Source organism: Humulus lupulus, chromosome X (genome assembly GCF_963169125.1).
Source record: "Humulus lupulus chromosome X, drHumLupu1.1, whole genome shotgun sequence".
Taxonomy (NCBI): domain Eukaryota; kingdom Viridiplantae; phylum Streptophyta; class Magnoliopsida; order Rosales; family Cannabaceae; genus Humulus; species Humulus lupulus.
The window spans coordinates 203,700,487-203,716,441 of record NC_084802.1 but is presented as its reverse complement, the minus strand read 5'-3'; the positions used below and the strand labels follow the sequence as shown (position 1 = coordinate 203,716,441).

The window sequence follows — 15,955 nt, the reverse complement described above, 5'->3', positions numbered from 1 at the left end:
ACATAAGAGAGTTTAATAGTTCAAGCTCATTTCATCAAATCAACTTTTTCTTGTTGTTAGATTGTCATCTTAGTGTACTTAGAGCATTTTAAATTTGTTATAATTAGTTTTAGTTTAAAAGAATTAACCCACTTTATTTTTCACCAATATTAAATTGTTTGGTAATTGATTTTTACATGATTATTTGTTAATTTAATCCATGTGAAGATGATACCTAATTTAACATTATATTACTTGTTTTGTAACTGTGTACACTTGCACATTATTGATCAAATTATATCAGCAGAGTCTGCCCTATTTAGTGGGCCTTGGACCAAATAAGGGCTTTGAGCCCAAAAGAAAAGAAACAAAAAAAAGGGGCAACGGCACATGGCTGTTTTGATTCAAAAAGAAAAGAAAAAAGGAGGCTAGTTGTGCAAGAGAGAACCCACCCGTGAAAACAAAGAAAAAGAGGGGGAAAAGAAAAGAGAATAGCTGGAGACAAAAAAGAGGATTTGACACTTTAGCTTGAAGATTAAGTGGTTGATTCTTATCCATTTTAGCTCAAATTTTGGGTGGTAAATCATTGCAAGGTGCTCTACAAATCTTCAGGTTCCACTTTGCAGTTTGTCTTATCTAAGGTGCTCTTCTACAATACCTATTTAGTGAGACTCAAACATTTTCTTTGGTGTATCCATCTTTATAAATGATGAATATTTGTATTAGTGATCCAAGATTGTAATCTTGATGTTGTTGTGAGCCTCTAATTATACTAGAGAAGAACATTGTAATCTCATTATTGAACTTTGGTGATAGTGAATGATTTAAGCGGACTTCGGTTCCCATAGTTTTTTCCCACATTGGATTTCCACGTAAAAAATTTGGTGTCTCACTTTTATAATTGCTTATGATTTATATAGCATGTGTTGCTCTGGTTGATATTGCTAATTGTGATGTTTGATAAAAATCTTATTTTTTAACATACACAAGGGAAAAGTTTGTGATTATTGCAATAGCATACAACACTTATAACATTAAAGATTATATACTTGAGTAGTAATGGATATCCAAATCCTAAAATAGCTTAGGACAAATTAAAAAAGACGAACTCTCGTATATATGTATGAAAACTCAAATTATATTAAGCAGTGGTGGACCCAAAAATTGGTTAAATGGGGGCACAATTTTTTTTTTTTTTCAAAACAAATAATATAATATACTAAAAAATTAATTAAATTTTGGAGATTAATTTTTACGAGTAACGGCTATCAAGAAATCTCAAGCATTGCTTAAAAATAGTATACATTGTCATGAAATTTTAGCATTGAAAATCAATTTTTCAGCTCATACATTTAAAGTTATCCACGACGGGATTTCATGTTTTGAAAACGATAGATAATAGGCTCATTATCAATAGCATTGAATACATCCTTTTCAAGATACACAGTAAGGCTATCATTCAACCATTGATCTCCCATTTTGTTGCGCATTTGATTCTTCTCAATGTTCATTGCAGAGAATGCTCTTTCTACAGAAGCTGTTGCAACTGGAAGCGTTAATCCCAATTTAATAAGCAAATAAACCAATGGATATACCTTATCATTTTTTGTCTCAACTAGTTTCTTAGAAAGATCAACCATCCCTTTCAAACATGAAAACTTGACATGAGAACGCATATCATCAACATAGGTTTGAAGTTGATATTCTAGTACCTTTATATCCATTGTAGAAAAATCACATGGATAAAGTTGAGCAAGACGGATTAACTTTCCCTTGTCAAAAGTAGAAAATAAATTAGCTGTAGATAAGCACGCTAAACAAAGTAGCAACTCAGTATTAGCCTCATTAAAATGACTATTTAGCTCTTGTAGTTGTAAATCTATCACTGTATTGAAAAAATCAACACGAAAATAGTGAAAATTTGTAAGCTTTGGAGCCTTGAGTCGTGATTTCCCTTGAGGACAATACATATGATTCATATCAAGAACATCAATATTGAACTTCATACGAAAATTAGAAACTTCTTCTACTAAAGAATCCCATCCATTGCCTCTCGTCATTTGTAGTTGTTTCTTGCATATTTTGACTAAATCCATTGCATTCACAATATATTGATCACCTTTTTGTAAGACTTGTGACAACTCATTTGTGACCCCAAGAATATTCTTCACCAAATGCAAGCTAAAGACAAAATCATATGTTTGCACTTTGCACCATTTGTAACATAATAGATGCTTCATATTTTTGCTCATTATTCAATCTATCATTTGCAATTTCCTCAAGCACATCAATAATAGACGAAAACATGATAGTAAAGCTTACCAAAGTACGAAAGTGTAATCCCCAACGTGTATCACATGGACGCTTAATTCCACTTTCCTGATTTTGGCCTCTTCCACTCAAAAGTTCTCCACCTTTTAAAGCTTCAATGACTTTGAGAACTTGCTGTTCCCGTAGAAAGTCACGAGACGCTTAGATGAGGCTCCAACAACATTCACCACATTAGACACTACGGTGAGAAAAGTACCTATTTTTTCATAAAAATATAAATCGTTATATATATATATAAATATGAAACAAGTACTAGTAGAACATGAATAAAAAAGAAAATACCTATTAAATCATGTTTCTTTGCCACACCCAGGAGTGATAATTGTAGTTGATGAGAAAAACAATGGAAAAAAAAAAAGCACATTCATTCTCCTTCATGATAATACTTTTCAAATCATTAAACTCTCCACTCATGTTACTAGCTCCATCATACCCTTGACCTCGTAATTCGGATATGCTCAACCCATGCTTTGAAAACAACTTATCAATTGCTATCTTAAGTGAGATTGCAGTGGTATTAGGAACATGTTCAATACTGATGAATAGCTCAATCACACACCCTCTCTTGTCCACATAACGAAACATTACGACCATTTGTTCCTTTATGGATACATCACGAGATTCATCAACTAAAATAGAAAAAATAACATTTCCCGTATCTCTAATAATAACATTAATTGTTTCCATAGAATAAAGGTTTACAATGTCCTTCTGAATTTTTGGTGAAGTCCGTTTAAGATTCTCAGGATCATTTTTTAACGCAACAACTCTAACTTCCTCGTTATGATCAGTAAGAAACGTTAGAAGTTCGAGAAAGTTACCTTGATTATTAGACTCTTGGGACTCATCATGACCACGAAATGCAAGACCTTGTCATGCAAGAAAGCAAATACAATCAACTGAAGCAATTAATCGAACACGGTAACTTATTCGACATTTGATGTTCTTCTTTAAAAAAAATGTGTTCAATTTGCTGTTTTTACATCCATTAAAGCTTCACATTTTTCATAACACTTGTAATGACTACTATTGTGATTTCCGACATGGGCTTCAAGTAGGCTCATTTTCTTCCAATTTGAAAAACCCTTACTAACAAATGTATTGCCACTGGCTTATTTTCCAATGCTTGATTTAAAAAGATAGCAGCACAGAAAAAATGCAGAATTCTTACTTATGCTATATTCCAACCAAGTAGAAAATTGATCAAACCATGCAATGTTGAATCGACGTTCCTTTGCTCCATAGAATTTCTTAGGAAATTAATGACTTCTTGGTTGACAAGGCCCTTGCTGTAGATAATGTCTACGGATTTCATCTTGAATATTTGGGTGGTAATTGGAAATTGGTGGTCGCAACCCAGGATTGGTAAGAAGATTAGTCATATCAATTGAACTTGAAGTACAATTTATTTTTGCATTGTCAAAAATACTTCAGTAAAATGTGATATAATTGAAACTTTTTGTCTTTTTGAATTGTCTACCTCCACCTCAGGAAAATGTGACACATTTGAAGCTCTTTTATAATATGTTTCCATATGTGCGTCAAATATAACTATAAAATATCAAATTTACATAATTTTTATTCATATGTATGTTATATATGCAAGTGCACACATTTATAATAATTAGAAATATCAAATAAATATAGCACAAATTTTTATATATAATTTGTATTCTTATGCATACATGTAATTACACATTTATGTCAATAAAATTATCAAGTAAATCGAGAACAACTTTTTTACATAATTTGTATTTACAAATTACATGTTTATATTAATGAAAATAGCAAATAATTATAGGAAATTTTTTTTTTATGAACAATCACACACACACATACATTTCTTACATAATTTGTATTCATAAATACAAATTTATATTGATAAAAATATCAAATAAATATAGAGAAACAATATTAATTTTATATAATTACACATACATACCTGAAGAGATATCTCTTCTTCAAGTGATGAGTGAATCCCAATAATTCTTCTACTACAATCTTTTAAGATTATTATAATAATTTAAAATCAATTAAAAAAAATAAAAACTACACTTCTTAAAACTATAAAAGTTTCAAATAAGTGTTTTTGATAAGCTAAAACCGAATTTGATGATTATATAGATGAAAATTAGATAAACTTTAACTCCAAAAACAATGTGGGACTTTGTAATTCTTTTTATTTTAGTGTTAGGAAAATGCTTACATATAATTAAATATTAGCTATAATTACTTATTTTAAAGAAAGAAATTGGTGGGATGGCAAAAGTGAATCTCTCTTTCTTTAAGGACCCAGGTTCAAATTAGGTGGGTCACATTTGTTTGTTTACTATTTTTAACAAAAAAAAAAATTCAAACACTTATATATGTAATTTTTTTTTCAGCTAGTGCCTAGGCAGGGTTGGCCCTGAAAAAAAGTGGGCCTAAGACGGTTTTAATAAATTTGAAAAAAATGGGTCCTTTTGTATATGTAATTTTTTTATGTAATTTTAAATAAAATTAAACTAATATTTAGTAATATAAAATTAAACTAATAAAATTAAACTAATTTTAAATAAAATGGGCCCTGGGTAAGGGTAGGCCCTAGGCACGGGCCTAGCTCGCCTATGCCCAGGGCCGGCCCTGTGCCTAGGCCCTAGCTAGCCTTTAGCTAGGTCTGCCTATGATATTAAGATTGAATCATCACAAATTTGTTCGACTTATTATTGTTCTTCCTAATACTTAGGTTGACGGAAAAATAGAATATATACTAGGTATTAATTTATATAATTAAAATTTATTAATTATTATATAAATTTTAAATGCATAAACAATGCCATATGTTGTCAAAGAATGATATAAACATATTAAAAAATAATTAATCTAAAACACTGTCTATAGTTTTAAGAAAATAAAAATCGTTAAACCAATCCATTAGATACATATTTTATACTAGGTAGAAGCAACGTACAATGCATGTTTGCTTGTTTCAAAGTTGTAAATATTGTCTATAATTTTAATAAACATTGGTGCACTGTTTTTAATAGTATATATAAATATTTATATCAATAATGTCTACATATATGACATTTAAACACAACGTTGACATAGATATATATTTACATGGCTACATGATATATATAATACAATAATATTTAAAAAGAAATTAGTAATAAAAATAAAATAAGAATAGAAAAAGTCATAGTGTAGACAGTAGTATATATGCATAAACATGGCAAAATGGGGCGGTGAGGTGGGGCGAGGCCCCGCCCCGTAATTTTTTTTTTTCTATACTTTAACTTAATTCTCTCATGCTACTTATATACATGCATAGTATGTAAAATTGACATTTTATCTGTGGTTTAGAATATCTTTAATTCTAAATAGACTAGAAAGAATTGTAAATATTGAAAAATATGTTTTATATAATTCATCTTTATTTTTGTATTTATTTTTGTAAATTTTAAAATAAAAATAACAAAATATAATATTTGAGGGTGTAGTTGATACGAAGTATAAAAAATAAAGATTACAATAAAAAAAATATTTAGGCTTCGGGAAAATTCTAAAATTATAATTTAATCTTTCTTAAAAAAAAAAAAAGTTAAATGGGGCAGGGCAGACCCGCCCCGATTAAGTCGGGGCGGGGCGACCCATCCCGCTCCAAGAAACTAATCGGGGCGGGTGGGGCGGGGCAAAGTATTTGCGGGGTGGGGCGGGCATGCCTATATATGCATCAAATATTTTTAGTTTCTACTATATCTCGCAATGTTCTTTGGTGAATTTGATGAAGAAAAAGAGCTTCAATCACTTGATAAAAAAAACAAATTATCACACAAATTTATAAGATAAAAAAATGATATGTATGCATTTATTATTTTTAAATAAATATGATTTTATTATTTAAATTATGATAAAATATCTTTAAAATATCATATTTTAATTAATTAATTTTTTTTAAGTTTATGTTTGTTCTAGATTTTGAATTTGGTAGTGACAACAAAAGATTATTTAATATAATATTAATTAAATTTTATTTAAGTTATAAAATGTATGGTTTTATTATTTTTAAATAATTATCATTGTAAAATATCTCAAAAATATCCTATTTTAATTTTTTTAATTATTTATTTATTTAATTTTATTTAAGTTTAAGTCGTGTTTACTATCTACTGTTAAATATAATAATATTCTTTTAAATATAGGAATATACTATTAAAGTTAATGGAAAAAAAAACTGTTAAAATCAAGAATTTTCGTTATCTGCACACTTTTTATATAGAAGAGATATATAAAAAACAATGGTTAATTCTAGTTTTAAAATTAAATATATTTATTTTAGAAATAATATGTATGAATTTCAATATATAAAATATTAAAAAAATATAAATTAAAACTATATGAATTTAAAAATTTTATTTGATCAAATTTTAATTATTTTATTTAAAAAAAATTAAAGCCAACAAAAGATTGTATATATAAATATATATTATTTAATTAATGGCTAGAGAAATTAAAATAAGTAATTTTTTTTAATAAAAAACCTAAAGTGCAAAATAAGAAAATATATTTTTATGTCTTATTTCACGATTACATATTCGTTTGGATAAACAAAATACATTAAATGAAAAAAATAGATAATTAATAAAAGAAAGAAATGAATAAATTAAATCACATAAATATTTTTTAGTTATAGTTTTGAAAACATAATTGATAGAGTAATTTAAATACAAAAATATAAAATTTTAAAATATGTGATAAGAAATTATTATGGCTTATTTATTATTTTTTTTCCAATTTATTTACCTATATAGATGACTTTAAAACTAGCGTTGTTAGAAAATAATAAAAGAATGTTAAATCTAACAAAAAAACAACTATTTAATATATAAAGATATATATAGGGAAAATTTCTTGTAGGGGCTTCAAAAATAGCCCCATCAGAAAATTTTCGGCGTTGTTTTTTTATAACCATGTATATTGTAGTTATTTAGAGCATCTTACAAATTTTCAGAAAATTTCAAATAATTTACAATGTCGAAAACTAGGTTCAAAACAGGTTGTTGCATGTGCAACTAATTTTTTATGCGCATGGAAAACAACATATTTAAATCTAGCTTTCGGCACTGTAAATTATTCCGAATTTTCTGAAAAAATTTGCAGGATGCTCTAAATAGCTGCAATATACACGGTCATAAAAAAAAATCGCACCGAAAACTATTCACGAGACGAGAACACAAAAGAGTCTCATCAGTGTAACTCTTTTTGAAGCCCCTACAACAGAATTATATATATTTTCATAACAATATTAAGATAAATTCTAAAGAGCATCATAGGTGTCCAATACACAATATCAATATTCATACAAAATAAATATTAAGTTTGATATATTTTAATTTAAATTAAAATAAATAGGAACCGCTACTAAATTATAGTAACGAGGAAATGCCATGTTATAGAGTATTGGATACTAGGGTGCGGATTATAGCAATGCTGTAATTCTAAAGTTTGATATAGCCATTATTAATCATCCACTCCAAACTCCAATGATTGTTGACGTTTTTGAGAGTCCAATAAGCCCACCCAAAGCTTGCTCTCTTATAAACCTCCAACTGAGCCTTTGCATATCTTTGGTACTCTTCTTTGGTGGCTTCCTTCACTCCCCACTCGGCCACCCATTCCCCTGTGGTGTCATACACACAAAATCAAATCAAAACCCACTTAACCAAACAAACAATCCCACCCCACCCCACCCCGTAAATATTGTCCTATTGTGTTTTACAAATTATAGATATAAAAGCTTGTAATAAATTAAAGATGTTTTGTGGACGTACCAACGAAAGTGAGAGGGCCATTTGAAGTGGTAACATAACCCAAGTCCCCCGTTCGGTTAGTATAGATGAAATCGATGTTTTCTTGGGGCGTCATGTTTTCGAATGTAGACGAGAAGAGGTTGTAGTAATGAACGTCGATGACCGATCTACTTAAGCCACTGGCTAGAGTGAAGAGCTCTCTTGCGTCAATGTTTCCGAGTCGGTTTGAGAATATGACATAAGCCGTGGACGAGTGCCTGCGAACGGCGTCGTATCCTGCCTTGTAATACTTTGTCAGTGTCTCTAGTTGCACTGATGGGGATAGAGGCTCGTTTATGAGTTCCACTGCGTGTAGGCTTGGACTCTTGGCATACCTATATATTTGTATTTATTTATTTATTTATATACCAAAACGGTTAATTAGCTCAATTAGTTAATTAATATTTGATTAAAAAATCTTCATTGTATGAAAGAAGAAAAGAAATTAAACAGACCTGGCTGTTAGAAAGTCTATGACATCAACAGTTTGGTGTATAGTATCATCAGTTTTGCCCCATTCAATTGAGCCGTCTCGGGAAGAGCTATGCTCGAAACCATTTTGAGAACCAGGCGCAGCGTGTAGATCTATTATCACTTTCAATCCATATTTCCTACCAAATTTTATAAAAATAAAAAACAAACAAATAATTATTGGAGCAAGTTTGGTTGAAATTATGTCTTCCTAAAATGCAATATATATATATATGATAAGTCAAGTGAATGGAAGAATAGGACAATGCATTTCATCCTACGGAGGCAGGATGGGTGTCACACGATGACTATAAAAATCACTTTTTTTAAGAAAAAAAAGAAAAAAAAATTAATAATTTTTGTGTATTGTTAAATAATGTGTTACATCATTTAGTTTAAATATCTAATCAATCTTATAATCACTAAATAAAAATGAATTACTAATATTATGAGAAAAGGATGGATGCATAGCTATACAAAGAGGGAATATGATCGGATTGCTAAGGGTAGTGTCTAACGCCACAAAAATGTGATATAAGGCTCATAGTGCAATTCAACATCTAAGTCCCAAATTTTTTATTATAATAAGTATAATAAAGTATCGCTAACCAATTATAAAGTACTAACTCATGTGGTATTAAGCATCTTAAGGTACCAAATAGCAACTCATACGATTATGAGAACCATGTTATATTATTTATATATTATAATATTAGATTAAATAATGTGACAAATATGATTTGTTACACTTTGTAACTTAATATTGAGAGTTATAAAATTGGACAAATGTTTGTGTCCAATTTTGTAACACATTTTTTGAGTTACAAAATCAATTACAAACTTGTAACTTCCAAAATTCACCAAATAATGTGTATATTGAGAGTTACACATTTGAGGTTGAATTTCACAAGTCATAATGTGATATGACTGTTGAACATATGATTTTAACTTCCATTAGGTGTATGGAGGTTAAAAAATTATGTGGGAAATGTATTAGGACGTTTTTAGAAAATGTGCAAAATTGAGAGGTTACAATAGCCTCTAGGCCACGGCCAAGAGCATCCCAAGTCGCGACCTGGGAGTCATTGTTGGGAGAGAGTGAGATTACACCACCACAATATCTAGAATATACACAAAATTATGCTTGCTAGAGACCAAAAAAATTAGAGTTTAGATGATGCAAACCATTGTAGATGATCAATGTTCTTCAATCTTCTTGGAGCTTCAAAATCCTATTTGAACCACTACTTTGAAATTCTTCTTCTTCCTTGTAAATACACAACCAAATGCTTATACACAATTTGTATCGCTGTCATAATTCTCTATTTCCTAGCCCATCATTGATACTTGAGGCTTTTTTTTAAGAGAAAATGGGAATTGAGATTGAACAAGCCTTCAACTCACAAAGTCAAACACTTGGACCCCTCCAACGAGCCTAAAATTGGAGTTAAAGAACTCGTCACTTGGAGCTCCAAGGAGGCAACGCATCACCACCTCCTCTGACTTGTGACCCCTCCAACGAGCCTAAAATTGCTCCAAATGCTACCAAAATTTTTTGGGATGTATCACTTTTGGACCCAAAAACACAGTTTTAAAGTGCTTACAATTGAAACTCAAATTTTACATCTTCACTGTGTGAAATTCACTAAGTGTTGTAGCTTGTATAAAAACAATTATCATTTGTATTTAACCATTCATAATAGTCAAAAGGCCCGGGGTGGTGTTAGGGTGGTGTTAGGCAAATTTCATTTTGCTTATTTATCAAATTGAACGTTTTCAACAACCTAAAGTAACTCCTGAATCTTCGTTTTAATTTCATAAACATCCAATTAAATATTGGTAACAGTTGGTGGAATTTGAAATTCAAAGGGTGTCTCAAAACTCTAAAAATAGGAGTTTAATGCTTACTTGTAATACACATCATTTCTATCCACTAGAGCACTTACTAAAAATATATCAAAGTCTTAATAATTCCATAGAGTTATTTCAATTTGTAAGATCCCTTAGTGGTTAGAGAATAGGAGAAATAAGTGTTTGGACAAATATCTTGAATCTTGTTCAAGTGGGTGATCCCCACTACTCTACACTTTGGTTATGTAAGTGTAGGAATTCATTTCTAGAGTTTGTTCTTATTCTTGTTTTTTTTTATTTCTCTATTCAGATTATATATTTATTTGTATTATTTATGCTTTGAGTTGTATTTTTTATATATCTATTTCTTTTTCTTTGTAATATTTTGTTTTGAGTTATATCCATCCTTCTTCTTTTACATCTTTCAATTTATTTATACATTTTGCAATTGAATTATAACATTTATTTAATCAATTACTATGTCAATTGTTTTGAGTTTTTACCATTTCCATTTGAGCAAAATATATTTCTCAAAAATACACAAGTAGACATATATGTATGAGTATATATATACTTACTGTGCCCAAAAGAAGGCCTTGTCTAGCATTGTTAAGGAGCCCCCAACATAAGGCCTCGGGGGACTTGGATCTTTCGCTATCCACCATCCCACTGGTATTCTCACTGCATTTAATCCGTTTTCTGATATGAACTTGAAGTCTTCTTCAACTATGAATGTTTCCCAGTGATCCTGATCCATTCAAACTTTTTTATTAGATTCTTTTTAATTAATTTCAATTTTATATATTTTTATCTGTGACTTTAAATATACTAATCTTTTTACCGTAACAAAAGCAAACAAAACACTATAGGTATGTGTTAATCAAAGACTTTGACTCAAAGTCTACCACCGACGAATCCTGCGAAATAATTGGCTGGACTAGCCTTAATACTAGTTGTCAATCTTAATTCAGAAGAAGCCAATAACCTGGTATATTACACCAAACAAATTAAGGGTATAACTTTTACTATTTTTTTTTTTTGGAGACAAGTCAATTACATAAGATACCTTATCTAATCATTACATGTAATATCAGAAAGCTGTTTTTTTAGTAAGATGGTTTAATAAAGTAACTTGTGTTCATCTGATTTGGCCTATAATATCATATCATGAAATTTCAAGAAATATAGATCTTACCCTCATAACTTGTGGGGCTCTTGTTGGGCCATAACCATTTGTGACTTGAAACTCTCCTTCCAATTTTCCAGAGAATCCCATTACAAAAACAGACGGATCATCGTCTCCCCATGTAGAAGTCTCCTCTTCATGGTCAGCTGTCACCAGATCCTCTGTTTTTGCCTGCATTTTTTTATTTTTTTTTGTACATATGCCTTTATGTGTTGAGTAGGATAAATTATTGATATTATATAATCATGTATATATATATATATGTATACAACAAAAAAATCAAGAGAGAAGAAAAACCTGCAAGTAGAATCCATTGGAGGTTTTAATACGAACACGGTTGGAATCATTGGAGTTTCTGACAATGTGGAAAACATCAGACACAGTTGTTGTGTTGGATTGAGCCACTACTTCAATCTCGTTTCCCTTCACGTTAAGCCCCACGAATTGTTTGTTGAACACCCTAAAGTTAAATGTATTTTCATTGATCCTCCATAACTACACAAAATTAATTATATGTATTAAATGAAGAACCACATTTAATTAATACCTGTAACTCTATACATATTCAATTCAAATCATTATTAAAAAAATCTAAGTACTGTAAATGTTTCCCAGCTGGAAGCAGAAGTTCGATTTGCCACGATGATAGTTCCTCCTCCCAACTCAGCACAAAGGTACTTTTTTGTTGTAACAGACTTGAACTGAAGTCCCCTTCCATCCTGTTGATTTTCAATTTTATGAGTATAACAACAACAAAATATCATATATATAAATATACATAATTATATTATTAGTATTATATATATATATATATATATACCAACAAGTCCTTGTTGGGGATGCCATCAAAGAGAGAAGGTTTAATCCAGCCTTCTGTAACAAGCCAACCTCCAAGATTAACGGCTCTCATTGGAGGGTTGGGAATGGTTTGCCTTCCTTGTGAAACAGACACCACGCAAAACAGGACACCAAGGCTTATTATGAGCCAGTTTAACGCCATTTTCTTTTAATCTTCTTTTCTCAATTGCACCTTTTTTAATTTCTAGTTGTACATATTCTATAAATATATATATATATATATATAAAGAGAGAGAGAGAGAGTGTTAAAAAATAAGATATTGCAATTGTATTTCCCTCTATGACTTGCTGTCCTAGGCCTTTCTAGAATGCCTCTCAAATTGTGGAAACCCTATTACACGCATCACTCTATTGTCAATAAGGAATATAGTTTGTTACAGATTTTTTATTCCTTTGTACTATATATATGTACAGTAATACAATTGTTTATTCATGGGAGCATTAATACAAAAACAGAGTATACATAGAGTCTCTTCGTCTCCTTCCTCTGCCTTATATTTTTTTTTGTTGTTTATCTTGTTTTTTATCTGAGAGAGAGAGAATATACTGTATTGTATTTGCAGAACACAGCTTTTATGAATCGTTCGATGTTCTTCTTATCAGATCCATTTATGAATTGAATATGTAATAATTTATTTGCACTTCCATATTAAGTGGTACTTTTTATTAAAAAAAAACTGCTAAATGCCTAAAAAAAGTTCGGCAGAAAATAAATTAAAGAAGTCAATCAGACGATATCATGGACTAGGGGTGCTGAGTATTTCAACCAATCCAATTACACTAAAGGAATTCAAACCAATTTAATTACTTGTTAATTTCTTTTATATTAAAATTTAGATTTAAATATAAAATAATTGATCTAATCCAATCTAATTCAATCAAACCCAATTGGATTGGATTTTTAGGCCAATTCGAATTCTAATAGATGATGAATTACAATATCCAACTTTTAACTGGATTGGATTGGTTATGGGTAAAAATATTAGATCGGATCGGATGAGCACCCCTATAATAGATTATATTTCATAAGTAAATAGCACTTGGAGTTCCAAGCTTTACCATTTGTATCATTTAGGTCTTTAATTTTTATTTTGTAGCAATTATATCCTAACATTTACTTTTTTGCTGACATAAGTCACTAATATTATATTTTATTAAATAAATCCTAATTTATAAGGGTAAAATAGGATTTTAACAAAAAAAAGAACACAGCACCCATTTATTTTTTCTCTTTAAACTCTTTTTAATTAATTAATTATTATCAAATATATTATTTTGGTAATTTACCTAAATATTCTCTTGAAACATTACGAAATCATAAAAGAACATATTTTTTTTATTATACCTCTAAAATATTTAATTTATCACTTCACTTGTATATTAATTAATTTATCATTTTTAATAAAAAAATTCACATACTTTAAATTTGAGAAGCATAAAATTTATTAAGGGTGCTTCTATCTATAACATCATTTTTTTTCTCACTACTCTATTTAAATTCTTCATAAATTGTTAAAGATAATATTAAATATTTTAGAAGTATAATAGAAGATAAATATTTAATATTTGATGAGAATATTTAGGTCAATTTACCAAAATAATATATTTGGTAATAATTAATTAATCCATTCATTAAAAGTGTTAAAAGGAAAGAAAAAAAAGGGTGCTATATTTTGTTTTTGGTTAAAAATCTTATGTTACCTTTATAAATTAGGTTTGATTTAATAAAATATAACATTGGGACTTATGTGAGCCAAAATATAAAAGTTGGAGATCTAATTGCTTAAAAAAAAGTTGAGGACCTAAGTGATACAAGTGATGAAACTTGGGGACCCCAAGCACTATTTACCCTTTCATAAATCAAACATTGTCTTAGAATCACTAATTAAATTGTTAGTTTTAAAAGAGAAAATACAATTTTGGTCTCTATGTTTTTTTTCGAATGTGCAATCATCTATTGTGTTTTGTTAAATGACAACTCGGACTCTCTGTTTTACAAAATGGATAAAAATAGTACCTTAGACCTAATTTTGGTAAACATATTTTCAATTATAAGATTAATTATTTGGTCGTTTGCGATGCAATGGGTTCAGAGAAGGTGATCAATGAGCTGAGGATGAAATATTATATTTAAAAATATTTTGATCAAAATCAAGTCTAGGGTACTGTTGACGGTGAGAACTCGTCAACGAAGTTAAGTTGGAAAAATTATCAAATTAAAATCGCTAATTGGAAAGCTATGAAAACTTGAACAATAACTCAAGAACAATGGAATAACAACAATGGAGAATTCAGTATCTCATTCACACTAATGTCTCTGCTACAGTCAAATTTCCAACCCCCTTTCAGGTGGTCTTAGGGTCCGTTTTATAGTAGGCTCTAATGGCCTTAGATACATATTGGTCCAGGGGACCAAGTGGTACATACGTACTGTGTCAGAGGAGTGGCTTCAGAGGTTGTGGTCGTACATCCCGTACAGAAGTAGGTGTCAGGAGGATGTCTCCACTACTTGTCGGTACCCATGTCTAACGCGTGGTGGCAGGCGTAGTGGCGCAGGGGGTAGTGGTGTCGGCTCTGACCTATGGCCGTACACGTACGGACCATAACTCCTATCCTTGCATACCCACTCCTGGCGTTCCCACTACTTGTCTGGTAGGGGTACTATATCCGTACTCTGACTTCTTTAGGTTTGTAGGCACATTCCATACTCATGCATGTACCGTGCCCCTTGTGAGTATTCTCGCCTCCAAGGCCATGGGCACGGGACCATGGGCGAGGCCATGGGCGAGGCCGTGGGCGAGGCCATGGGCGAGGCCGTGGGCGAGGCCATGGGCGAGGCCGTGGGCGAGGCCATGGGCGCGGCCGTGGGCGAGGCCATGGGCGAGGCCGTGGGCGAGGCCATGGGCGAGGCCGTGGGCGAGGCCATGGGCGAAGCCGTGGGAGAGGCCTGGGGCGAGGCCATGGGCGAAGCCATGGGAGAGGCCAGGGGCGAGGCCATGGGCGAAGCCATGGGAGAGGCCAGGGGCGAGGCCATGGGCGCATCTCGCGAGGCCACTTGGGAGGTGTGGCCTAGGCATCTCGCGAGGCCCTTTGGGTGGCGTGGCCTAGGCATCTCGCGAGGCCACTTGGGAGGTGTGGCCTAGGCATCTCGCGAGGCCCTTTGGGTGGCGTGGCCTAGGCATCTCGCGAGGCCACTTTGGTGGTGTGGCCGAGACCTTCTCGCGAGGCCACTTGGGAGGTGTGGCCTAGGCATCTCGCGAGGCCCTTTGGGTGGCGTGGCCTCGGCATCTCGCGAGGCCACTTTGGTGGTGTGGTCGAGACCTTCTCGCGAGGCCACTTGGGAGGTGTGGCCTAGGCAACTCGCGAGGCCCTTTGGGTGGCGTGGCCTAGGCATCTCGCGAGGCCACTTGGGAGGTGTGGCCTAGGCATCTCGCGAGGCCACTTGGGA

General features: G+C 31.9%; 1 protein-coding gene across 1 annotated transcript; it reads right to left on the bottom strand.

Moving 5' to 3' along the window:
* Positions 1 to 7,597: 7,597 nt before the first annotated feature.
* On the bottom strand, positions 7,598 to 12,756 carry LOC133804084 (probable glucan 1,3-beta-glucosidase A). The gene is made up of 8 exons (XM_062242237.1): positions 12,470 to 12,756; positions 12,249 to 12,368; positions 11,947 to 12,144; positions 11,659 to 11,820; positions 11,042 to 11,211; positions 8,597 to 8,752; positions 8,124 to 8,476; positions 7,598 to 7,972 (listed from the first exon to the last, which is right to left on the bottom strand). Exons 1-8 carry the CDS (start codon positions 12,647 to 12,649, stop codon positions 7,791 to 7,793), a joined length of 1,521 nt encoding a protein of 506 aa, XP_062098221.1. The 5' UTR covers positions 12,650 to 12,756; the 3' UTR covers positions 7,598 to 7,790.
* Positions 12,757 to 15,955: the final 3,199 nt, after the last annotated feature.